The sequence below is a fragment of the Mus musculus genome, chromosome 5, assembly GCF_000001635.26.
Source record: "Mus musculus strain C57BL/6J chromosome 5, GRCm38.p6 C57BL/6J".
NCBI lineage: Eukaryota > Metazoa > Chordata > Mammalia > Rodentia > Muridae > Mus > Mus musculus.
In genome coordinates, this window is record NC_000071.6 from 144,131,822 (window position 1) to 144,158,580 (window position 26,759).

General features: G+C 45.5%; 1 protein-coding gene across 2 annotated transcripts in view; it reads left to right on the forward strand.

Annotated features, from left to right (window-relative positions):
* The window catches only part of Lmtk2 (lemur tyrosine kinase 2), an 87,848-nt gene that overhangs the window by 31,461 nt on the left and 29,628 nt on the right, over positions 1-26,759 (forward strand). Inside the window, exons 3-7 of one of the 2 annotated variants that reach the window (NM_001081109.2) lie at positions 2,315-2,459; positions 11,705-11,778; positions 15,775-15,893; positions 16,457-16,544; positions 25,040-25,173. In NM_001081109.2, the coding sequence (NP_001074578.1) occupies positions 2,315-2,459; positions 11,705-11,778; positions 15,775-15,893; positions 16,457-16,544; positions 25,040-25,173 (560 nt within the window). The remainder of the gene's footprint in view (positions 1-2,314; positions 2,460-11,704; positions 11,779-15,774; positions 15,894-16,456; positions 16,545-25,039; positions 25,174-26,759) is intronic. The other variant, XM_006504825.4, reaches the window with a different exon arrangement.

Sequence of the window (26,759 nt, forward strand, 5' to 3'; positions counted from 1 at the left end):
GGGAGTTTCAGGGGTTGAGTGGCTCTAACAGAGACAGTGTACAGATCAGGAAGCCAGGTGCCTTATCTCAGGATTTCTTCTTCCCCCTCCTCCTCCCCCTCCTCCTCCCCCTCCTCCCCCTCCTCCTCCCCCTCCTCCCCCTCCTCCTCCTCTTCCTCCTCCTCGTCCTCATCGTGTGTGTGTGTGTGTGTGTGTGTGTGTGTGTGTGTGTGTGTGTGTGTGTATTACTATAGGGTGTCATCTCCTTGAATCTTTATAGGGTTATCTACTGGCATATCTACTGGTGTGTCATAATTGCTGCCACATTGAAATGACATTTTTAAGGGATGGTGGATGAAGTCCTTCTAACAAGAGAGGCTTGGTGACTGTACAAAAGAGTGTACAGCTGAGAGCTAGGAGGGTGGTTCAGTGGGTAAAGGAGTTACTGTGTAAGCATGAGGCCTTGAGATCAAACTCTGGAACCTCGAGTAAGGCCAGCTACAGTCATACTGTTACCTGTAATCCAAGTGCCCTGTGGGGAGACAGAGGCAGAGACAGGAAATTTGCCAAAGCCAGAGGGATAGCTAGCCTAGCTTATACAATGGAGGAAACAGAGAGACCCTGTCTGATAGAATGGAAGGCAAGGTCCAGCACCTAAAGTTGTGCTCTGACCCACTGGCATAGACACAAAAATGGAACTTTTTCCCCCTCTATTTTCCCTCCCTCCCTCCCTCCCTCCCTCCCATCTTTTCTTCCATAAAATCTCACAAAGCCCCTCATAGTCTTGAGCTTCTTGTCCTCCTTCCTCCATTTACCAAGTGCTGTAAGCCACCATATTAAGCGTCGTTTCCCTTTTGAGCCAGTGTCAACCTGCACAGAGGCTGGCTCTACCCAGCCAGTTCTGTACCATCACACCCAGAATCGACTTTCACAGAGCCAACTTTCAGAACCTCCTTTCCTTGCATGCAAATAGCACTAATGCCTGGGAATGTCTGCTCACATCTGTGCAGAAGCCCAAATGTCAGAAATTTTCCTTTGCTATATAGGGTTTTTTCCTGTTAGTGGACAGGGCTCTAAGGCAGCAAGGGAAAAGGAAAAGAAGGACGCTGGCAGAAGCATGGACGACTTCGTTCATGAGTCCGTTCTCTGTCTATTCTGGGGTTCTAAGGGGTGAAGGAAGGAATGGTTGGTTAATCTTTTGTATCTTCATTAAGTCCACCTGGGCCCCCAGAGGACACTCAGCTCGCAGGAGTGAGACTAGGGAGAGTCAGGACAGCATCTGCCCATCGTGTCATCGAAGATTCCCGCAGCGTGGTGGGTGCAGTCTCAGGTAGCCTTGTTCTGTGGTGCTGGGATGGAGCCCCGATTCTGCCACGTGCTTGGTTAGTGCATGAGTTACTTCCCAGCCCTCTTTTTACCCTATTGTATTTATTTATTTTTGAGACATATTCTCACTGAGTTGACCAGGCTGACCTTGAACTTCTACCAAGGCCTCCTGAGTAGCTGGGGTCGTAAGGCATGCGGTACCGTACTCAGCTCCTGGCACAGTTTCTTTTTTAAAGCCGAATACCTTTATCATTTGTAACTGTGTGGGTGTGTGCACAAGCACATGAGAATAGTCAGTTGTCAGTGTTATGGCAGATGACAACCAAACCCAGGTCCTCTGCAGGAGCACAAGTGCCCTTAGCACCCAGCCAGCTCCAGACCCTTGTTCAATACTGGCTTGTTAAACTCTTGATTCACTAGAAATTACACTGTAGTTATAAGTGCACTTAGAAAATTTCAAAATAAAACTAACTTTGACCCAGTTTGCAAAAAGATTTCACAAATCTTTTTGCAAAGATTTTTGAAAGAATTACTTAATCTTTTAACAAATTTTGAGCCTTTTCTGTCCTTGAAACTTCTGAACTTGGACAAGTATTCATTCCCATGATAAGTTCTGTGGGCATTTTAGAAATTTTTGTTTTTAACATTAAGCTGTCAGCTTCCAGAATTAAAGGTATTCATTGCTTACTTTAAAATCTTATTTAGCCTCATTCCAGACATGGTGGTGCATGCCTGACGTCCTAGCCCACGGGGAGTGGGAGCAGCAGGATCAGGAGCTCTGGGCTAGCCTGGGGTATGGGAGACCAGACTCACAAACAAAGCGACACAAAGGAAGAAAGCATCTTACTTGTTCTCTTGTTTGGAGGTAGCACAGTTCCTTGAGCTTTTTCCTAGAAGTGACTATGAATGGGGAACAGTTACGGCAGCGTGTTCCAGATGAGCGGCGAGTGGACACTCCTTGTTTCAGCACTAACAGCTGCCTTTCCATATGCGCTTCTTTTGATTGCAGGAATTTGAAGACAATTTTGATGATGAGATAGACTTCACCCCACCAGCAGAAGACACCCCGTCCATCCAGTCCCCAGCAGAGGTCTTCACGCTCTCAGTGCCCAACATCTCACTTCCAGCTCCATCCCAGTTCCAGGCTTCTGTGGGTGAGACCTCCTGTCCTGTGTCAGCCGTCCACGGACTGTGGGAGCCGAGCTGCAGTCACAGCACGCTGGGCGCCCATTTTCTTCCTCTGCTTGTCTGTTTTCCTACTCCTGCAGACACTGCATCATGATAGTCAGACTTGGGCTCATCTGCACGGTCTGTCCATCTCTCTCTGCTCCTGAAGTCGAGTTGAAGTCTAGTGTAAGAGTAAATCAGTTCTGGCTGGAGAGGTGGCTCAGCATTGGCTGCTCTTCCAGAGGTCCTGAGTTCAATTCCCAGCAAATACATGGAGGTTCACAAACATCTATAATGGGATCTGATGCCCTCTTCTGTCATGAAGGCAGACATGCAGATAGAGCACTCATATATAAAATACATAAATAAGTAAATATCTTAAAACAAAACAAAACAAAACAGAACAGAACAGAACAGAACAGAACAGAACAGAACAGTTCTTCCTGAAACATTAAAATGGAAGTCTCAGAGAGACTTCCTGGGGCAGGGGGTATAGTTCAGTTGTGAGAGTGCTTGCCTAGCATGCTGCGTTCTTTCAGTACTGTGTCAGCTGGGTGCACACGCCATAGTCCTGACACTTAGGAGGTGCGAGCAGGAAGAGAGAGTTTGGGGTCAACCTGGGCTACACAAAACTCTTTCTTAAAAAAAAATGTGAAAAACAAAAAGACTCATATAGACTCTGGTAGGCTGGTTTCTCTAGCTGAAGACACTGCGAGTAGGGTTTGCTACCTGGCTGAAGTATATTGAGATATATTAATTAGACTGTTTTTCATAAGGCTTTTTAGAATTAGTGGTTTGATGAGATTCTATTTCCCAGTATAACTATAACTTCCTTCAAAGGAAGGCTGTTTAAGTCTTTGCAGGCACTGACCTGGCCTTACAGTTGCCATTGTACTGTGGGATGTGTTTAGGGCAGCGTAAACCCAGGCTTAGCCTCCTGTAGGTCTATGACTAAGTTTCTGTTCTGTTGCTGTGAAAAGACATCATGACCAAGACATTTTAAAGAGAAAGCATTTAATTGAGGCTTGCTTCCAGTTTTAGAAGGTGAGGAGCGGGGCAGCACACAGGAGTGGTAGCTAAGGTATATCTTGATCGGAAAGAAAGTTGGAAGCAGAGAGCCTGGGCCTCGTGGGCTTTTGAAACCTCAAAGCCCTCCTCAAATTACAGAGCCACTTCAGCAAGGCTACACCTCCTAACTGTTCCCAAACAGTTCACGAGCTGCGGCTCGGGCATTGAAACATGTGAGCCTATGGGGCCATTCTCACTTCAGTCACTACAGCATGCCATGACGCAAGGGAAAAGTAAGCTAGACCGAGCTGCTGACACCGTGTTTAATACCAGCCCTCTAGAGGCAGAGGCAGGAGAATCTCTGTGAGTTCAAGGGCAGCTTGATCTACACAGTGAGTTCCAAGACAGCTACAGAGCTACTTAGTGAGATCCTGTCTCAAAAAAAAAAAAGTAAGCTACAGAGAAGGTAAGCGTGATAGTCAGAGGAGATGGCTCAATGAGGGGAGTGCTTACCGTGCAGAGATGCACACTCCACAGCACGCATAGAAAAGCCAGGCATGGCAGTTTTCTTCTAGTGCCCTGGGGCTGGCTGGGGGAGGATAGTGATAGGTGGATGCCTGCAGCTAGCCAAATAAGTGGGCTTCAGGTCCAGTGGCATAGCCTATTTCACACAGTAAGAGTGGAGGGTCGCAGAGGATCCAGTGTCCTCTTTGGTACATGTACATACATGCAAGCAAAACACTCAGACACATAAATAAGTCCAAAACAACTTTTAAATGACATATAGTATATTTTAGCTTTAATTTCTCTAAATAATAATACTAAAGGGTAGATTTCAATCTAAATGGTGTTTAAAAGGAGTTCAGTGAATCACCCATATGTGTGTAAAACATGTAAGCATATAGGTGGTTCCCCTTTTAAAAAAATGGCCAAGCAGGTAGAAAAAGTAAGCGCTGACATCAGCAGACTGAGGCTTCTGTCCACGCTCGCGCTATTGCAGACTCGCAGTTTTATTTATGAGTACACTGTTGCTGTCTTCAGACACTCCAGAAGAGGGCATCGGATCCAGTTACAGGTGGTTGTGAGCCACCATGTGGTTGCTGAGAATTGAACTCAGGACCTCTGAAAGAGCAGCCAGTGCTCTTAAGTGCTGAGCTATCTCTCCAGCCCAGCTGGGGCCATCTTAACTTCAGCGGTAGAATCCCAGCCCAGATGAGTACTGGTGGGAGAGAGGCCAGATTATGGAAGGGAAAAATGGTGGAGGTGACCTTGGAAATAGCTTGATCCAGGGCCCCCAAGTTCAGCCATCTTTTTACAGGCTTTGCACGTCAGCCTCATCCCTCAGGCGGTTCTCTCCTTGGAAGAGAGTGACTGCTGAGAATTCCAGACCCTGGTCTTTGTAGCTTCACCCTTCTGGGACCAGGAAACATGCAGAAGCGTCGCTCAGGAAGGTGGGGCAGATAAGAGACCTGCAGCTTCCCTCTGGGTCTCTTGGGATGGTGAGGAGCACAAACAGAGGTGGGCATGAAAGCAGCTACAGGGAGCCAGGCAGCTATCCTTTTTCTGTCTTGAAGCCTCCTTGAGGTCACTCTTGGAGCTGGGGAGCTGGCCCAGTAGGAAGATGGCTCACTGCTGCACAAGCCTGAGGACCTGAGGTTGCACTTCCCACTCACATGTAAGAGGAGGCCAGGCCAGGTGACAAAACTGATAGTCCGGAGTCAGGGAGGTTTTCTGTTTCAAAAACTGAGGCGGAGACCAACAGAGGAAGGCTCCTGCCATTGCTTGGCTTCTGGGACACACAGGTACAGACACACAGTGCATACAGTCCCTATCACATGTGTCAGGAAATAGGAAGGAAATTTTTAGCTTCTCTACTTAGAATATTCAACTATTTTTATCATCCTGGGATATAAAAGAACTTGCCATCCTTGGCACTAAATCTAGACAACATGAAAAAAAATTGCCAAATCTGGTTCATAAAATAAAATACTCTGTAATAAAACATATACTATATACCAGCTAGACATGGTAGCAAAAATATTTGTAAAGTAATTAAACAGTTCACACAAATATTTAAGAAATTGAAGAGTAGCCATGTGGTGGTGGCACATGTCTTTAATCCCAGCACTCAGGAGGCAGGACAGGTGGATCTCGTATGAGTTTAAGGACAGCCTGGTCTATGGAGCTAGTTCCAGGACAGCCAGGGCTACACAAAGAAACTGTATATGGAAAAACAAAACAAAAACAAACAAACAAAAAACCCCAAAAATTTAAAGAGTGACATGGGGCTGGGAAGATGACTTAGCTGGTAAAGTGTTTGAGGACCTGAGTTTGAACCCCAGAACTCAAGTACAAAGGCTGTAATCCCAAGACTGGAGAGACTCAAGACAGGCAGACCCCTGGGGCTCACTGGCCATTCAGCCTGGCCTACTTGGCGGGCGGGCTTCAGGTTAGTGGCTCAGAAAACAAGACACCTAAAGAGTAATACTGAAGGTTGCTCGTGTGCTCGCCTAGATGCTCACGCACACGTAACAAGGAAGAAGTGCTGGGTCCCTGGAATCCGTAAGCCTAGGATACACAGGAAGGTAGTGCTGGGATGAAGCAGAAGTGTTCATACCTGTGCACAGAGAGAACGCCACGAGCTGACAGAATGCCCGCTTGTGCAAGGTGATAACACGAGGAGGAGGAAAGAGGGTCCCTGAGTAGTTTGTGGAGAGTGAGAAGGGACCCAGGCTCTCCCAGCCTCTGACTGTCAGCGCGGCCAGGGAAGGGAGCTTCCAGAGATCACATCTGAGCGTGAGGGCCTTTCCTTCATCCCACAGGCCTGCTTCCAGTAGCTTATCGTTAAGAACCAATTGAGTAAGTCGGTTCAAGAGGTGCAGAGTAGAAAATGACAGCACAGTTAGGCAGTAAGGACAGAGGTGCTGAGGGAAAGGAAACGCTGACAGTGGGCCCTTGTGTATTCTGTAAGTGAGCTATGTCTGATTGTGAGAGATCCTTTGACACTTGGCCTGTTCACAAGCAAGTTTAGAAGCTCTGCCCACTTTTTTCCCTTTGGGGTGGGGATGGGGATGTGTGTGTGTTCACTTGTTAAAAATTTTTTTTGGTGGGGACAGCCATCTAATGATTTAGCTGTGGCTGGTCTGGACGTCACTGTGTAGGCCAGACTGGCCTGGGACTTGAAGAGATCAGCCTGCCGCTGCCTCCTGAGTGCTGGAATTAAAGGTGCCCACCACCACATGTGGCCGTATAAACACAAACTATACACTCTTGGTCCTGAAATCAAGCCTAGAAAAGTATTTGTAATGAATTGTCCTTCTTTGTTTCTTATCTATCTATCCAGACTTTTTTTTTTTCGGGGGTTGGGGGACAGGTAACAAGATCTCACTATGTAGCCCAGGCTGGTCTCTAGCTTGTGGTCCTTCTGCCTTAGCCTCTTAAGTACTGGAATTATAGGCATGTGCCACCATAACTAGCTTTGCTAGAATTTCTTAATGCAAAACCTCCAATCCCACTTTACAATTTAAGTATTTTGTTTCTTTTTTAGAAGGCTGTTTTTGTAGAGCAGTTTTAGGTTCATAGCAAATTGAGGAGTTGCAGTGGTTTCTGGTAAAGCTCTTTCTGCATAGTCCCGGTGCCTCTGTCTTCACTAGGAGAGCCTAACTGGTAACCGGAGCATGGGGCTTGCACACTGCTATTACAGTCTGTAGGCTTTTTTTTTCCACTCTCTAAAATTTCCTTTGACACTTTAATTTTTTTAATTTCCATAAATCCAGTATATTTTCCCCTTTCGTTGTGTGTGCATTTATTTCTCTCTCTCTCTCTCTCTCTCTCTCTCTCTCTCTCTCTTTTGTTAGTAAAGACTTATTTATTCATTTTATGTATATGAGTACACCATTGCTCTCTTCAGACACACACTAGAAGAGGGCATCAAATCCCATTACAGATGGCTGTGAGCCACCATGTGGTTGCTGGGAATTGAACTCAGGACTTTAGGAAGAGCAGTCAGTGCTGTTAACTACTGAGCCATCTCTCCAACCCCAAAAGTATTGTTTGCCTGTTTGTTTGTTTTGAGACAGGGTTTCTCTGTGTAGCCCTGGCTGTCCTGGAACTCACTCTGTAGACCAGGCTGGCCTCGAACTCAGAAATCCACCTGTCTCTGCCTCCCAAGTGCTGGAATTAAAGGCGTGCACCACCACCATCCGGCACCCAGCTTGTTTCTTAAAAACCACTGCCAGGCCTGGAGTACTTAACTTCTCTGCCTTTTCTATGGGTTTGATAGTTTTAGCTTTCAAATGTAGCTCTCTGATCTGATCTCTGTTTTAAAAGAATTTTTTAAAGTGTGTGTGTGTGTGTGTGTGTGTGTGTGTGTGTATCATAGGTGTGCCTGATGATCTCTGCAGTCAGAAGAGGATGTCAGTCCCCAGGAATTGGAGTTGTAAATGATTGTGGCTGCCATGCTGGTGGTGGGAACTGAACCTGAGCCTTGTTGATTGATTTCTGCCCCTGTTCTTCCCAGTTCTTTCCTCCCATTTTATTTGAGAGTGTTTGTGTGAGTGTCTGTGCATGCATGCGCGAGTGCAGGAAGAGAGAGAAGCATGTATGTGTATCAGTACACATGTCAGGATAACTTATGGGAGTTGGTTCACTCCGGTAAGTTCTGGGCGTTGTTATCAGGCCCTTTACCCACTGAGTCGTTATTCTTGCCTTTCTAATCTGTTTTGTACACTATAGGTTAAGACATTTTTTATTGTTTGTTGCTGCTAATGTTTTGTAACCTATGGTCTCATGTAGCCCTTCAACAATGCGTGAACTATTGGTGTTCTGTCTCCACCTTTCTCCCAAGTGCTAGGTTCACAAGTGTGTGCCACCATACCTGATTTTATGGGGTTGGAACCTGTACTGGCTAGTTTTGTGTCAACTTGACACAGGCTGGAGTTATCACAGAGAAAGGAGCATCAATTGGGGAAATGCCTCCACGAGATCCAGCTGCAAGGCATTTTCTCAATTAGTGATCAAGCGGGGAAAGGCCCCTTGTGGATGGGACCATCTCTGGGCTGGTAGTCTTGGGTTCTATAAGAGAGCAGGCTGAGCAAGCCAGGGGAAGCAAGCCAGTAAGTAACATCCCTCCATGGCCTCTGCATCAGCTCCTGCTTCCTGACCTGCTTGAGTTCCAGTCCTGACTTCCTTGGTGATGAACAGCAATGTGGAAGTGTAAGCTGAATAAACCCTTTCCTCGCCAACTTGCTTCTTGCTTCAGGAATAGAAACCCTGACTAAGACAGAACCTGAGACTTTGAGCATGCCAAGCCAAGCATTGCACTGACTTAGCTACCTCCCCAGCCCAAGGATAAGATTTTAGTTTAATTCTTTCACACGTGGTTATCCAGCTGTCCTGTGAGCAATGTCTGAAGAGCCCATTTTCCCACTGAGTTGTAGTGGCATCTTAAAATTTTTCTTTTCAAGACTTTGTTATTTTTAATTATGTATATATGTCTGAGTGTTTCCCTACATGTTTGTGTATGTGTACTGCATGGATGCCTGGTTCCCATGGAATCCAAAAGAAGGTGCTGGATTCCCTGGAACTAACATTAAGGACTGTTGTGAGCTACTGTGCTGGGAGCCAAACCTGAATCTACTGTAAAACCAGTGAGTGCTCTTAACTGGGAGTAGTCTTGCTGACCACTTTAAAATATGTATTTATTTATTTATTTGTTTCTTTGTTTATTTGAGTGTGTGTACATACCTGTTTGTCTGTATGTGTTTCATGTGGGTGCAGATGCCCTTAGAGGCCACCAGAAGCCTCTGGGATTGGAGTTCTGGGCTGTTGGAAGGGAAACCTTCCAGTGTGGTGGGAACCAAACCTCGGGGAGTCCTTGGGAAGACTAGCAAGTGCCCTCAACCACAGCACTGACAGTCCGTGTATGTACTTGTTACTTAGTGTGTGCATGTGGGTGGCATGGTCCTTATGTGGAGACCCAAGAATTCACAGCTTCCGCCACATGGGTTCTAGGAATTGATATTCTGTCATTAGGTTTGGCAAGTGGGTATCTTTACCCAGTGATCCATCCATTTTGTCAATCTCAATAATCTATTTTTTAAAAAATCACTTACCACATTTGTTTGGATTGCTTTTTAAATCTTTTTTGTTTGTTTGTTTTTCCTGAGACAGGGTTTCTCTGTGTAGTCCTGACTGTCCTGGAACTCACTCTATAGATCAGGCTCAGACTTAGAAATCCACCTGCCTCTGCCTCCAAAGTGCTGGGATTAAAGGCGTGTGCCACTACTGTCCGGCTACTTTTGTTTTTGTTTTTGTTTTTTGTTTTTTTGAGACAGGGTTTCTCTGTGTAGCCCTGGCTGTCCTGGAGCTCCCTTTGTAGACCAGGCTGGCCTCGAACTCAGAAATCCACCTGCCTCGGCCTCCCAAGTGCTGGGATCAAAGGCGTGCGCCACCACTGCCCAGCCAGCTACTTTTTAAATCTTAATATTTAATATATTTTCCTTTTGCAAAATTTTATCTTTATTATTTTAATTATGTATACATGTGTGTTTGCATCCGGGTTTGTGCATGTTAGTGTAAGTACCAGCGGAGGACAAGGAATCAGATCTCCTGGAGCTAGAGTTACAGACCTAAGCTATCATGTAGGTGCTGGGAGTAGAACCCAGGTCCTTTGGAAGAGTAGCAAACACTAAGCCATTGGACCATCTCTCCAGCCCCTGTCTTTGATTTTTCTTTTGTTTGTTTGATGTGATTACAATGAAGATTACAACTGACATCCTACATTTATAATAACTGAGCTTACATTGATAGCCACTTCAGTGTACAACTTACAGATTAGACTGGGAAGAGTCTGAGGATGAGAGTGCTTGCATGTGGGAGGGCCTAGGTTCAGCCCCCATCACCTCATAAAACCATGAAACGGAGTTGTCATGCATGCCTGCAAGCTCAGCTTTGCAGAGGTAGAGAAAGAGGAATGAGAACGAAGCCCAGGGGACCCTTGACTACAGAATTGAATGCCAGCCGAGGACACATGAGAGTATCTTAAAAGCAAATAAGATTGATCACAAATGACATCTTTATACATTCTATGTCTGTTACCATAAGTTTATAACTTTTACACATCCAGTATTTTAAATCACCTAAGAAGTAAAGAAGAGGAACTGGGTTCCAGTAATACAATGATGTTGGTTTGTACTTAACTCTTCAGTTGTACTGTGGGGACCTGTATTCTTCATACAGTTCTGACTTGTCTGTTTTTCCATCTCACACTAAAGGGAATAAATAAATGTCCTTTAGCGTTTACTTTAGGGCAGGCATATTGGCAGCATTGCGCATCTGAGAGGCCTTCATTTTTGGAATGTGGTTTACCACATATAACATTCTTATGGAAGGTCTTTTTCTCCCAGCATTTATCTTGGGAGCCCACTGCCTTCTGTTTTCCATTTCTAATGACCGATTGGCTCTTCCTTGTACACAATGAGTCATCTCTGCCCTTCCAGGAGTCTCTGGCTCTCTGCAGTTTGATCGATTGTTGGGGTCTTGTGTGTTCTGAGTCTGATGATTGATTGTTGGGGTCTTGTGTGTTCTGAGTCTGATGATCGATTGTTGGGGTCTTGGGTGTTTGATGATCGATTGTTGGGGTCTTGGGTGTTCTGAGTCTGATGATATGTTTGCTGAGATTTTGGATATGGAGACCAGAATTTGGATAGCAGACCAGTTTCTACCTTTCTTTTTTACTTTCTTTTTCTCCTGTCTTCTCTTTTTTGCCTTTGGGACTCCCCTTATGTCTGTATTGGTCCACTTGATAGAGTCCCTATGACAAGGGAAACAAAGCCAACAGAATAAGCTCCAATCCTTATTTATTTTACTTTAGTTAAATACCTTTGCTGTTGTTGTTATTGCCATTGTTTTAAGACAGAGCTTTTTGTTTTTTGGGGTTTTTTGAGACAGGGTTTCTCTGTGTAGCCCTGGCTGTCCTGGAACTCACTCTGTAGACCAGGCTGGCCTCGAACTCAGAAATTTGCCTGCCTCTGCCTCCTAAGTACTGGGATCAAAGGTGTGCATCACCACTGCCTGAAGAGACAGAGTTTATTATGAAGCCCAGGCTGGCCTCACGGTCCTCCTGCCTCAGTATTTCCAAAGTCTGGAAAACCTGAACCACCATGATATTGCTATCCTCCCTAGATGCTTAGTTTGAATGTTCTCTCTCTCTCTCTTCTCCCAGAAGGTTTGAAGTCTCAAGTCGCCCGCCACAGTCTCAACTACATACAGGAGATCGGGAGTGGCTGGTTTGGAAAGGTAATGTGCTCCTTCCTTCCTTTTCCCTCTTGTTGATTCTAAAGGTGATGTTTTAAGGCTAATTATGACTGGGACATGTGACATTATACAGGGTTAGTATAGTTTTCTCATTACCCCACAGTGCCACTGTGAGGTGCTATGAGCTCAGCTGTGCTGGGCACAGAACTTTCTAGGAGGCTGATTTTGTTCAGGCTGCTATAATAAAATACCACAAACTGTAGTTGATTGGGCGATTGGTGGAGGTTTATAGATGGCACTTTTAGCCATTTTCTCACATGGAATGGACGTAGATGAATGCTTTCTGGGATCTCTTCTGGGTTTTGTTTTGTTTTTGAGGCAGGGTTTCTCTGTGTAGCCCTGGCTATTATGGAACTCACAGTGTAGACCAGGCTGGCCTCAAACAAAGATTTGCCTGCCTTTGCCTCCCAAGTGCTGGCATTAAAGACGTGCCCCATCAGTTCTTGTGTTGGGATTTCTGTTGTTGTTGTTGTGTTGACTTTTTTAAGAGATGCCAGGGAGGGATCCGGTCCATTGAGGTTCCTTTATTGGCCAGGTTGCTCTGAGCTTCTAGGCGCAAGTGAACCTTCTGCTTCATCTTTTACGTAGCTGGGGCTGTGTATGTATATTATTGTAACTAGTTTGAAGCCCTTTTTTATGCATCCTAAAGGCCCCGCCTCCCTGTGTGTCACAGTGGTGGCTTGTTGTCAGCATATGAGTGAGTGATAGGGGGTACAAATGTTTTCAATTGTGTTTTAGTAGAAATCTTTCTAAAATTTTTTGGGTTTATTAGCGTAAAAACTATTAAGAAAAAGAAAGGCATGGATTTTTAGAAGCTTTTTATCTTCCTTAAGTTTAATTATTTATTTTCTTCTGTCTCTTCTCTCCTCCCTCTCTCTTCCCCTTATAGCACTTAAACTAGTTTAGGTTGTAAATACTAACATTGAGTGCATCCAAAGGCTTTGACTTTGAATTCTTCGGGAGGTTAAGCCATAACCTACACAAAGGCAGTTCCATTGCAGAATGCTAAGATGAAAGCAGGGGAATTGGTTGGAGCTTGTGCAAGCATCCAAGTGGCCGTGTAGGGTAACTGTGTGCTCTTAATGCAGAAGACTGCTCCTACTTAGCACGCTGTAGCTGCCCATCATTCTCTGTCGAGGGTTGAAGCATTGCGAGCTTTCCTCCTTTTAGACAGTCTTGCTATGCATCTGACCTCCCTGTCTTTCTACCTCAGCTTCCCAAGTACCAGCATAAGAAGGGGTGAACCCCGACATCCAGATGTGTTCTATTTTGTGGGTGCAAAGCAGCTTCAGCCTGTTTCTTTATCAGGGTGCAGGAGAGAAGGAGGCAGTTGTGAGAGCAAAGTCCTGGGCAAGCAAGAGGTCAGGGGCCAATGGCACATTTGAAAATTTGGTCTTAGATGCAGAGGCAGTGTCTTTCTTGCACTGGGGCAGAAGCGGATGGTGTAGATCTGGGTGCAGGTGCACCCATGGGTGTTACCTCAGTGGAGAGGCCAGTTCTCTCCAGAGGGCAACAGTGGAAAGATGTGTGGAAGTTTGACTAGAAGGCGTGAGAACCACTGGGGAAAGTGGGCAAGCTTAGGAGTTGGTGCTCCGGGGTCTGGAATATAAGGTACCTGTCTAGATGAGTGAATGTGGCTGCTGGGATTGTAGGGAAGATGTTTGCAGGTGAGATAAAAGAGTGCGAAGCTCCGAGGTTGGAGTAGTGTTTCACCCAGTAAGAGTGCTTACTGCACAAGCAAGAGGACCAGAGTCAAATCACAGCATGCTGTAACACGGCAGACATGGTCTATACACACTTGTAACCCCAGCACCAAAGGATGAGGGTCTTGCTGGCTGCCCGCCTACCTGAGAAATGCTAGCTCTAGGTTCAGGGATAGAGTGTGCCTTGAAGAAGTAAGGTGGAGAAGATAGAGGACGCTCTCCTGGCCTCTGCTTCTCCACGGGCATGTGCAACCCACACACTTCACACATATTGCACTCTCACTCACAAACGTACAGTTTTTTTTTTTTTTTTTTTAAATCTTTTTTTTAAATCTTTTTTTTTTTTTTTTAAGATTTATTTATTTATGATATGTAAGTATACTGTAGCTGTCTTCAGACACTCCAGAAGAGGGAGTCAGATCTTGTTACAGATGGTTGTGAGCCACCATATGGTTGCTGGGATTTGAACTCTAGACCTTCGGAAGAGCAGTCGGGTGCTCTTACCCACTGAGCCATCTCACCAGCCCCAGTTTTTTTAAAAATATCTAGTGGTGACTCAGCAGGTAAGATTGCTCGGCACTGAACCTGATGATCTGTGTTTAGTTCCTGGAACCTTCAGGGTACGAGAAAACTGACTACCACAGGTTGTTCTCCTACCTTTAAAGTGCTGTGATATGCATGCCTGTGTATGTGCACATGTGTATGTGTGCGCGCACACACACTCTCTCTGTCTCTCTCCACACACACAATACACATGCATGAAATAATAAGTCTTAAGAAGCATGGGCGGTCAAGGTTGTCTAGTTTCTGCAGGCACTGAACACCAAGAGTGTGATGGTGGAGAGAAGCTGAGTCAGGTAGACCAGCAGGCCACCACTGTTTTCCCATTTGGAGAACTGATGCTTACTGTATACATACGTGCTGGTTAATTAGAGCAAAGTCTATGATTTAGCTAGTACTCCCAATTTATTGTTCTCTTCACAGTTATGCCCGTAGAGTCCTGGTAAACCTACTTAATTTTGCTGAGGTGTTTATTCTTATCTCCTGTGTTAAAATTAACCTACCTTATATCAATATCTAAATGATCTGTTTGAGTGTGTGTGTGTGTGTGTGTGTAGTAAATATTCCCTGTGCATGCATGGAGGCCAGGGGTAACTTGATGTCTCAGTTAATATCCACTTTATTTTTTAATTTTGTTTGTTTGTTTGTTTGTTTGAGACAGGGTTTCTGGTGTAGCCCTGGCTCTCTTTAAACTCACTCTGTAGATTAGGCTGGCCTCGAACTCACAGAGATTCACCTACTCTGCCTCCCAAGTGCTGGGGTTATGGTATATCACCCATGCCCCCATTACTTTTCTTTATCTGAGGTAGGGTCTTTGACTGAGAGCTCTTCAGTTAGGCTAGACTGATTGCCTATAAGCTCCAGGGCAGCTCCTGCCTCTGCTTCTTTGGTCCCATAGTTACTTGGACTCTTGTTTCACCACCTCAGTCGTCTCACTGTTTAACAAATCTTTCAAAAGGAAGTCATTAGATCCTGGTCACTTCCTAGTTAAGTAGTCCTTTACTTTGCTGTGAGTTTGAGATGAACTGTGTTTGGAAATGCTTTTGCACTGTCCTGTATTTAGCCATTTCCTTGTAATGAATTCTTAGGATGTAGTTCATCTCACCTTTTTACATTGGGAGTGGTATCTTCTGTGTGTTTTGGCTGAAGTTTTGGAATATGTCAAAGGCCTGATATCATCAGCATACCTTAGATTTTTAAGTTTCTGTGTGATGGCATGTTGGCTGTTTGCCTGAAGTGCACTGGAGGAGTGCTTGAGATATTTGAATGGAACTCACAGGTCTCTGCTGTTGTATCATGGTTCATTTCTATGAAGAAGGCATTTCAATTAAGATGAAAAGATATATAACATAAATGTTTTACTACCCAGTAAATATTTTAAAAGGTCATTTTATTACAGTCCTTCCTCCATTTCTTTCTTTCCTTTTCTCTCCTTAACTCCATCTCTCCTTCCTTTCCTTTCTTTATCCTCCCCCCGTTTCCTGTTCTTTCAGCAGGATATCTCTGTATAGCCTAGGCTAGCCTTTTATGACCTCTGTGCCTTCCTATCCCAGCTCCATAGTGTGGGTTCCATACATTCTCTGTCATACCCATGTGAGCAGAGTAACAGGCCGCCTAGCTGGTACTTGCTTTCCTTCCCTCTATTCCCACTAAATGTGACACACTTCTCCATCCTTTTGATAGAAGTAACAAGGAAAACCGTTGTTTGCTCTAGGTCCTCCTGGGAGAGACTTACACAGGCACCAGCGTCGCGAGAGTCATAGTGAAGGAGTTAAAAGTCAGTGCAAGCCCCAAGGAGCAGGACACTTTCCTGAAGAGTGGAGAGCCTTACTAGTAAGTACGCGTTGCTATCTGCCCTGCAAACACTCTCAGCTCTGCAAATTAAATGCATGAAACTACTTTTGAGACTTGTGCCAGAAAAACAGTCTCATTAGACCCAAAGCGGCCTCATGTCAGTTCAGAACAGTTAACCACTCAGCTGGAATAAGAAAAGACAGCAGCGCCGCGGTGACTGAGATGCTCAGGCTGTCTGTCAAGGATTTCCAACCAGCCGTCACAGACACTTCTGAGCACGTGCAGCAGCACACTCGCTCTGATAGGGAAAATACAGGGCTGTGGAAGTTCCAAATGATCTACTTAAAAGACCTAGGACAGGTAAGTCCAACAAGGTTGCAGGATACAAGGTCAATATGGAAGAGTGCTTGCCCAGTGTGCAGGAGGCCCTGGGCAAGCATCTCACTTTGTAGTCCTTGCTGGCCCTGAACTCTGCCTCCTTGAAGAGTGCTGTGATTTAAAGGCCTGGCCACCATCCCCAGCTGTGATGTGACCCTGTCAGTTTGCCATGTTGTAATGGAGACCGTTGTGATGGACAGCACTGTGTCTTTTATCTTTGCCAGCATCCTCCAGCATCCAAATGTCCTCCAGTGTGTGGGGCAGTGTGTGGAAGCCATCCCCTACCTTCTGGTGTTTGAGTTCTGCGACCTGGTAAGTTTTAGTAGAGCTTTAAGCTGAAGTGCTAGAGGGTTCTTTGCAGGTGTGTTTGACAGACGTGGTGGCTTGGTGCCGGCTTTAGTGGCTGCCGATTGGAGAATGATGTGACTTGTTAACTGGTCCACTTCCTTTGTTACTTTTCTAGTGTTCCCTGTACCTGACCCCGAGCTGAGCTGTTACCGTTACTGTGCTTAATCCTACAGAGCCTGATTTATGGTTGGTTGTGGTTGTTGTTTGTTTGTTTGTTTGAGACAGAGTTTCTGTGTAGCACTTGCTGCCTGGAACTCTCTCTGTAGAGCAGATTGACCTTGAACTCACAGAGATATGCCTGGCTCTTCTAAAGCTTGTCCATCATGTGTACATGGCTGAAAGGAGGCCCATGGCGTTTGGACACACACTAGGTAGCACACGTATGGTTGGGTTAGAGCATGGGTGCACCATGCCCTTCCCGAGACCCCAAGCTCTTTACACCAACCGGGCATTCCGAAATGTTTTTCCCCAGCATGTTAACTCATGAAAGCTTTAACCAACAGAATATCACTAATCATTTACATGACTTTCTATTCTGCCTTTGTATGTGTATGTATGTATATGCATGTTGGTACATGTTGGGACACGCCTGTGCAGGTGTATGTGGACACCTGAGCTGGATGTCAGTTGTCTTCCTTATTCCTTGAGGCAGGCTCTTTTGCTGAGCCTGGAGCTCTCACATGTAGGTAATCTAGCCGGCCATTTTGCTCCAGAGATTTGCTGTCACCACCTTCCATACACTACAATTACAGGCAGGCTGCCACACCCACTCAGCATTTATGTGGATGCTGGGTCCTCACTCTGCTCTTCAAATCTGTCTCTCCAGCCCCTTTCCAATTTTGAAAATAGTGAATGTATACATTTATGTCATTAAATTAGATAAGCTGGAGTTGAAGGTCACAGTGAGCCTGAGGTCAGCTGAGCTTGTATGAGACTGTCTCACAAAAGGTATTTATTTCCTTTTTCTAAGCATGTAGCCTATGAAGAGCATTAGTTGGAAAAAATTTTCCTTCATGGAGGTATAGGAATACTTTTAATAACAATTTCTATGTGAAATTTTTGAAAAAACAAAACAAAACAAAACCTTTTCTCCTGTGCAGAATATTTCACATTTTAAGCCTGCTTCTAATACATAATAATTGTTATTTTCCAAAAACAGTGGTAAAAGTGTAATTGAATTTGCTAAATTTTAATTGATTTCCCTGCATTGTCTCAGTTTTCAGAACATTAAACCTTCCTTGGCTGTGTATAGAGAAGTAAGTAGGAGTGACCCAAAATAACTCCCCACTTCATTTGGATAACATTGTGCTGCTAAAAAAGCAAGCAGGCTGCATTGTGCAGTTAGCGTTAACTCCTAAGTATGCTTTAGATATTTCTATCCTTGGTAGAGGCGGTTAAGTCTGAAGGAAAGTTGATCAGTGCGTAGCCTTAGTTGGATCCATCCTAGTTTGACCCTAAATCCCTGTGGTTTGGCTATAGCAGCAAAGACGATTCACCTTACTGTTGAGTCAGTGCACAGATGGCTAGGTTGCAGTTGGCTTTAGGGTCAATTGTTTTGTCTTGTCTCTGTAAATGGTGGCATATGTACGCGCACACTCCAATACAGGCAAACAAGCACCAGCCGGTATTCTGACCTTATTTCATGCGTGTTTTATGGGCTTTTGGGTCAATCTGTGCTTTGTTCAACTCTAGAATCCCTCTTTTGGGTAGATGTAACCCATTCATTCTTCTCTGCTTTAAGTCTCTCACAAATAGTCACGTTAGACGCTTGCTAACCTGCAATTCTAATCCGGAATGTGCCATCCACTCCAGTTATCCTCGTTACTATAGTACTTGGCAGTTTCTTTCTACCCTCTTAGATTCTCTTCCAACCCCCCTCCCAACCTTATGTTATGCAGGTGGCTGTTCTGCTTTTGTAGATAAATATTTGTCCACAACATGTATGTCTGGTGCCCACAGAAGGCCAGAAGAGGGCATAGGGTCCTTGGAACTGGAATTACAGATGGGCATGAGCGCAGTGGGTACTGGGAAGGAGCTGGAGTCCTGGAAGGGCTGGAAGCGCCTTAACTTCTGAGCCATCTCTCCAGCCCCTTCTTTTGGATTTTTTATTGATCTTGTTTCAGTTTCCCCTATCAGTTTGCATTTAGCTTCCATTTCCTAGCTGTGTGAGTTCAGAGCCAGTAAAGAACACTTGACCTGCATTCGAGGGGTCAGGCCCACTCATCAGAAGCCTCCTTCTCTGGGGCTCAGGAAATGGCTTAGTAGGTAAAAGAGTTTGCTGTAGGCACAGAAAGAACCAAGGCAAAACTCTGCAGCAGTTCCTGTCTCAGACAAGCTGGAAGGCAGGAGCTGACGCCTAAGGAAAGCTGCCTCATCCCTTGCTGTGGTTAATCTCATACCTGTTAAGTTATGGTCTCTCTGCATTTGCGTTAGGGTAAAAATCCCATTTGTCCCTGCAAGCCAGCTTTGGGCTCACTCTTCCGAGCCTAGAAAACCTCACAGGTTGGTTCTTCAGCAGCCAAGACTGGGCCCTCCCTGGATTCTGAAGTCTGGCTACCCTAAGCTCAGTTCCTGCAGAGCCTGTACTGTAGGAGAAATCAGGAGGGTCCTGAAAATGGTGCCCACCTGCACAGACTGCAGGGATGTCCCCTGGGGCCAGTAGGCCTCAGGTGTGCCTGGAACCCCTTTTCAGAGCTACATGCTTACCCATGGCCTTCCTGGAAACAGGCCATTCTTCGAGGAGGAATGTAATCCAAATGCAGGAGCCAGCCTCTCCTAAGCCACTGCAGCTACACTGTCTCTATCTGCTCTTAGGACAAGAGTCCCCGTGTGCACTGATACCATCTCCTGCGCAGACAAGCAAGAATATTTTTGCACTTAAGTAATCCATATACAGTTACCAGCCTGACTTTAGAACACTTGGAACTCTTCTGAAAGCATGTGACAACTCTGCTTTGACCAGTTTATAATGCTTGATGGTAGCTGTACTTGAGACACAATTTGAAAGATGACTACAGGGTTTCTTGTAACTTGCCATAGTGTTTACACAATGCTCTCTCAGGATACCAAGGCAGTGTAAGTGCTTCAGTTGAGGATTGCTCATCTAAGAAAAATGTACTGAATATGTGTGTGACCCTGAGAGCTGTGCTCAGTACTCAGGAAATTCCGAGATGATGGGTCTGCCCTGCCCAGTGTGCCTGCAGCCGACTCGCCTATCAGTTCAGGTAGACTCACCCACGGTTAGGGTTTAAGGTCATTATTTTATAGAAAGCATTTGGTAAATGGGGTGTGTGTGTGTGTGTGTGTGTGTGTGTGTGTTGTGTGTTTTTGGGGGTGTGCACATGTTACAGCACAAGTGGAAATTAGAGGACAACTTTCACTGTGTAGTTCTAAGAATGAAACTCAGATACTCAGGTTGGTGTCAAGCACCTTTACCCAATAAGCCATCTCGTCGGCTCACCTTCTCTGCTCAGTGTTTGCTGTCCTGGGGATGCACAGGGATCTTGAGCGCCAAAGGCGAGCCACTGAGCCACACCAGAGAGTGTCGGAGTTCAGACTAGGGTCCTGAGGGAAGCCTGGCCTGGAAGTGAACGTTACAGAGAGAGAAGCCACATTAAGTTTCCCTCATAGTGACACAGGTGCCCTGTTAGATGTAAAGTCAGTAGCTTTTACCTACATGGCACAACTTCCAGGAAGAAGAATCAGATGGAACTGGGACTATCCAGCGCACTGTGCTAGTGTGGTCGCTTGAGTGAGGTGTCCCCAGTCATTTGAGAGTTTGTTCCACAGTTGGTGAGAAGGAAGGTTGTGGCCTTGTTGGAGCAAGTCTGCCTTTCGAGGTGGACTTGGAGAATAAAAAGCCTGCGACCTTCCCAGTGTGCTTTCTCAGCTTGTGCTTGTGGTTCAAGACTCAAGCCCTTGCCTTCCGCCCTCAGCACTCAGCAGGCTGAGGCAAGAGGCTGCCTGCCTCCCCACACGGGGACATCCAGGCCAGGCTGTGTTACAAAGTAAGACCCTGTGGAAAAAGAAAAAGAAAAATACTTCCCATGGTAGCTCTCTTTGGCTATGTTTTATATACAAAGTAATAAGGTCATAAAATAAATTTATGAGTCCAATAAAAATCTGAAATTACAGATTTTCTCCTACGTTCATCATTATTAGACCATTAATGAAATGTTGGCATGGCACAGCTTGGGAATATGACTGACCTGGCTTGAACTTGGTGCACATCATTTGGAGCTTCTCCCAAAATGTGTGCCTTCTCTTGCTCAGCAAGCATACTGTGTGTCCATTATGTGTGAGGTTTAGGGACACAGCAGGGATAAGGTAAAAACCTAGCAGTGTTCACAGCTTGCTTATAGTAGAATAAACAAAGGAAAAGATTGTTTGCAAACAACAGTGTGTTTGGTGGGGTGTGGGGTGTCACAACATGGCTTATTTTTTAAACGATGAACTTAAAAGGTTATAACTTGGGGTTAGAGAGATTGTTAAACAATAAAGGATATTTGCTGCCTTTTGAGAAGACGGGGGCTTAATTCCCAGCATCCATATGACAGCCTACAGCCCTCTGTAACTCCGTTTCCCTTTCTGACCTCTGCATGCACTGCACAGACATACACGAAGGCAAAAATGCATTACACATAAAATAATAATACATTTTTTAAAAGGCTACGATTAGCAATAAAGCTCTTGCCAAGAATCTACCAGTGCGGGCCTGGGAGTATAGTTCAGAGGTAGAACACTTGCTTAGCATGAACAAGTCCTATGTTCAACTCCCAGCCCTAAAAACAACAGAAAATATGATCAGCTTTGGGGCTCAGACAAAGGCGAACATGGGATGCACTTCAGACAACACGACAGCAGTAGCCTTCCATAAATTCCAGCTGTGCCTTTACTTTGAAAACTGGCAAGACCTGGAGATCCATAGTTTGGAGGTGGGCTTAAAGACAGGATTTACTAATGGCATCTTTGATTTTTTCTGATCTGCTGAATAGTGGACATGCCATAGTTTGCATCGTTACAGGCTTTGCTCTGGATATGCGTTGCACTGGAGCTACCTCTTAGACATCCTAGGAGAAAAGCATAAGGTGTCAGGGGGCCACACGCACAGCACACGTAGCCATGGAATGCATGCAGACAGTGAGAGGACTGCTGAGCTGGTAGTGACAGCTTTACTCATCTGCATCTACTACAGACTCTAGGACTTGGGAACCCATGCTTAGTGTTACAGTAGACAGGGAGACCAAGCCTTACACAGCATACATGGCTGTGGAGTGGATACAGAGCAGTGAGAGGAGAATGGACCAGGGAAGGACCACCAGGTATCCAGTGACATGGAAAGGCATGCTGGAGACTGTGGTGCCCGGAGCCAGCTGGAGAACACTAAGGGAGTTGGCTAAGGAAGCTAGCTCAGGTAGTTATTTTGTTTAATAGCTTTTTATATTTATATATTTTGTGTGGGGCAGGGTGGGGGAAGCACATGTGTGTCCTGGGTACACACTTGGAGTTGGTTCTTTCCACCATGTTGGGTATGGAGCTCAGATTGTCAGGCTGGGTGTTGAGCCATCGTGCTGTCCCACAAAGAGGCTGAGTTTGAAGGAAGAATGAGACCTGGGGCAGATTTTTGGCTGGTGCTTGGCAGAACGGCTAGCTGTGAGGATGAGGGTTCAGCAGGTAGCTGAGTAGTGGCTGTACAGTGGCTGTTCAAGGGAAGGGGCCTGAGGATGCAGCCAGGACAGACCAGGCAGAGAGGAGTCTGCTCGGGAAGGAAGACAGGAATGGCAGTAGCAAGCCCAGCCTGGGATGAGGAGGTGGGGCAGGAGCTGCTAGCTTTTGTTGCTTTTCCTGAGAGCTGCTTCATAGTAGAGCTGAGAGAAGAGGACTTTGAGGAGAGGGGGTTTAGGTGGCCACAAGCTGATAACCCACAAGCAAGAGGCAATGCTTCAACTGGGACATACCCATTTCATGGAGGGACATACTGGGCCATATTTCATTCATGAAAGTAAGAGAGATTCAGGATCATCTGTACTTGAGTTTGAGGATAGCCTGGGCTATCTAAGAGCCTATCTCAAAACAGAACAAAGTTCTTTAAACATATTAGACATACAAATGACCTGCATTTCCAATATAAAGGTATTTACTGTTTCCATTACATTAAATGGGTTAACATTAGATTAAGTTAAAATGTATTAAAATTAATTCACTGTGCTTAGTGATCTGCCAAAATCCTGCATACAGCGCCACCGCCACCCGCCTTTTGTGTTGGAATTTAGGAGGGCTGTAAGTGGCCCACATCTAAGAAGTCCTTGCAAGGTGCTTGTCTCACTAATGCTGGGTGTAGCTCCCTGTCGCCATCTAGTGTCAGCAAATTGTCTTTCTTGGGTTTACTTGAAAAATTTAAAGCCTCGATAAAGAGAATTTCGTTTTCATTTAAAACACATTGAGGTTCTTGGTGATTTCTTATTTTTTCTATAAATAACAGACAGTACTAATTGTCCATATCTACTCGATAAGCACCTTTAAAATATAAATAAGAAAAGTTGAGCCCTGTTGACATAGTCCTGTAATCTCAGCTACTTAGTAACTGAATCAGGAGGATCACAAATTTAGATCCAGCCCAGGCGACACATGAGATATTGCCCCATAATAAAAAGGCAGGAAAGCGCTAAGATGGAGCTCAGTGGAAGACCACCTGCCAGATGTGCCAGATGTGGCCCTGGCCTCAGTTCCCGGAGTATGGTCCTACCAGTTAGTAAACTGGGAGGGATAAGCACAGTTCATTGAGACAAACTTCTTTCCTTTTTCTTTGTTTCCTCTCTCTTTGGATTCTTGTGTTCCAGGTTGGCTTCAAAGTTATTTTATTGCCAAGGATGACCTTGACTTCCTCATCCTCCTGCCTCCGCCTTTTAGGTAGCAGAGACCATTGCCGCAGTTAGCTCTTGAACAAATTTCTTGACTCTTCTAAGCCTTAGTTCTGTATCTGCAAGATACCTGAAGTTATGAGAAATGTGCACCATAGGCACACAGTGCTCAAAGGCAAGAAATGGGAGTCCTGTTACTTGGGAGGATGGGGTGAGAATTTTTGACTGGTCTGCATTACATAGTCATGCTCTTATCTCAAAACAACAAAATACGATTAATTCAAAAATAATCACTGTTATCAACAGACGCTAGGATTGTTAAAGAGAGGAGTAGAAACCAATGCATTATTGTGTACGATGAACTAACCGTGGACAGCTGCCTCTGGGTGAATATTACGAGTGCAGATCTGGTCCTGGGAGGGATCTGACAGATTTGCTCTCTTCAGTAAACTTACTGAAATGTCCAGGAGCTCCTCCACCCCCTGACTTTGTTTTCGAGTTGGATTTTAAGCTGTAAGATCTTGAGTTACTTCCTACCTTAGTAACAGATCATAAAAATCTTCAATTTGGGGCCTGGGCAAATGGCATAATCCTAGCCATAGAGAGACAGAAGGGTCACTGAAGCTAACTAGTCAGGCCAGTAAGAGACACTGTCTCAAAAACTAAGGCAGAGAATGATAGAGGAAGATGCCAGGGTTGACCTCTTGAGCACGTGTGTACACATTCCTCTCCCCAGTAGCTTTTGTTTGGATTAGATCAAATCAGTAAATATCTATTCTTATGTAAAGAGACTATAACATTATTTTCTCAAGAGCATCCCCCAAGCAGAGATGATATCTATGATATCTACCACTGCCTAGAGCAGCCATAGGGAGTAGCCAGGGAGCTGGATGCCTATGTGTCTGACTGGAGTTTGTCCCTTTTCTGCTCAGGCTGCCATCCTCTGCCTAGGCTTTTTGAGATGAATTGGTGTTCACAGGAGGCTGGCGTGTTCTTTCTCATGTTGTCCCTGGGGAAGGATGCTGAGTGAGACCTGAGTCTGTCACTAGCACTGAGTGGCTTTCCCCACCTCTTCCACTCTTGTTTTCTTTATGTAGTCTCTTCTCCATGGCTTACTCATGCATAAATGGTGGCCATGAGCTTTGTGATGAAGTACTCACTGACCATGTGTGTCCTGGAAATGGAAGTCAGATCTGAAGGGGCCTCCTCCAGTTTGTACGCTGGGGAGCAGGCAGTTTGGGGCTGTGTGTGTATGTGATCAAGGTCGCCCCTGGTGGCTACGTATTGCACTTTCTAGTCTGCTCCAGGAATTAGAAAAAGCTTCCTGCTTATTCTCCTTTAAACTTCAGGCTTCATGTTCCAATTTTTCAAAATAGTGAATAGTACCTTTTTTTAACTCTCCATATCACTTCTTCATTACCTGAAGGTTTCTAGACATCTGTACTGCACTGAGTCTACCCGTGCGTCGTTGTCAGACTGTATTTCCTTTACTGTTCTGTTCTGTATAGTTCTTCATAGTTCAGACCAGCTGCATTGCTTGTCTAGGTACTTGGTTTCTTCTGGTGCTGCACTTGACACTCGCATGCTTGTTTTTTGCAGGGTGACCTGAAGGCTTACCTGCACAATGAGCAAGAACACGTGCGGGGTGATTCACAGACCATGCTGCTACAGAGGATGGCGTGTGAGATTGCCGCAGGGCTGGCAGCCATGCACAAGCTGCACTTTCTGCACAGGTAGATCTGGCTGGGCACAGGCACGGGCACACCTCATGTCGTTGTAGTTGCTGCTTTCTGGAGAGGTTGACAGGTTTGGGAAGAGGGCTGGGGAACGGCTGGCTGTAACTTAGTTGGTAGACTGCTAACATGCCTAAAACTCCGGACTTCGGAAACTACACATAGTGGTACATAGGAGACAGGAGGATCACAAAGAAGTTAAAAGACATCCTCAACTGCAGAGTTGAGTTTAAGGCCAACCTGGGATGCATGAGAGCCTAATTCAAAAACACCAACCAAAAACAAAGGCAGGAAGAGTGGAAGACGGAAGGAGGAAACCAGAGACTAGGTTGTATCGTGAGTGCTCTGCTTTAGACATGGTGGTGAAGACAGAGTTGGGCTGGAGTTAAACCAATGCTGAGGAGTGGAATGAATGCAGCCTGAAGTCTGGGGAATCCCTGAGGAATGTGCAGCGGTGTAGGAAGTGCACAAGCCTCAGGGTAGGGAGGGAATGTCGCTGGCTCTCTCCTGACCTCTGGCTCTGAGCTTCTACTCCGTAAGCTTTAGGCTGGGGTCCTGTCAGGTGCTCCCCGTCACAGCCCCGAGGAAGAGGTGCTGGAAGCAACAGTCTTTTTTCTTTCTGTAGGTGGCCTTGGTTTCTGGCCAGCTAGCAAGTTGGCTTAAGAGTGTCAGGTCTGAAGGGCCTCCTCTGCTTTGCACGCTGGAGTTCAGGCAGTTTGGGGCTGTGTGTGTATGTGATCAGGGCCGCCCCTGGGGGTTGCACAGTTTACTTTGTAGTCTGCTCCATGAATTAGAAAAAGCTTCCTGCTTCAGGCTTTCAAGTTCCAAATTTTCAAAATAGAATTATTTTGGAATAGAGTCAAGAACACCATTCCAGAAGAGGGAGTCAGATATCTTTCTTTCTCACTCTCTGTCTTCAGTGAGAATTGCCTTTGATGCAGGCACTCTTCCTACCTGCCACTTTCTCAGTTAAGCTGGAAGTCAGCGATCCCCTGTGATGTTGTCTCTGCCTCACCTCAGGTGGGGTTGCAGGCATGAGCAGGACACCGGGTGTAAGACCATAATCCATCCCTCATGCTTATGTAGCAAGTGCTCTTTGGCTGACTTTAAACAGCTCAGCTATCTCTTAATAACCTAAAGATCTGAAAAGGCATACCTGTCTCGAAGAGATGTCTGTGACGTTTATAAGTTCAAAAACAAGTCTTGGGCTGGAGAGGTGGCGCAGGTTCACACTGCTCCTGCAGAGGACCCAAATTCAGTTCGCAGCACACACCTCAGGCAGCTCACTCCTGTGCGTGACTCCAGCACTAGGGAATCTCACTTCCTCCCCTAGCCTCTGCAGACACACACACACACACACACACACACACACACACACACACACACCTTTTTTTGCTTAAGGAGGGCTAGGATAGTGCTTGCTTACAAACTTAAGGGCCTGAGTTCAATCCCCAGAGCCTACACTAAAAACAAAACCTGAAAATAGTAAGATATTTGTAATCTCAGGGCTGGAAATGGATTTCACTGGTCTGACTGGCCAGCCAGCCTTGTCTCAAAATACAAGGTGGCCAGCACATGAGGAACAT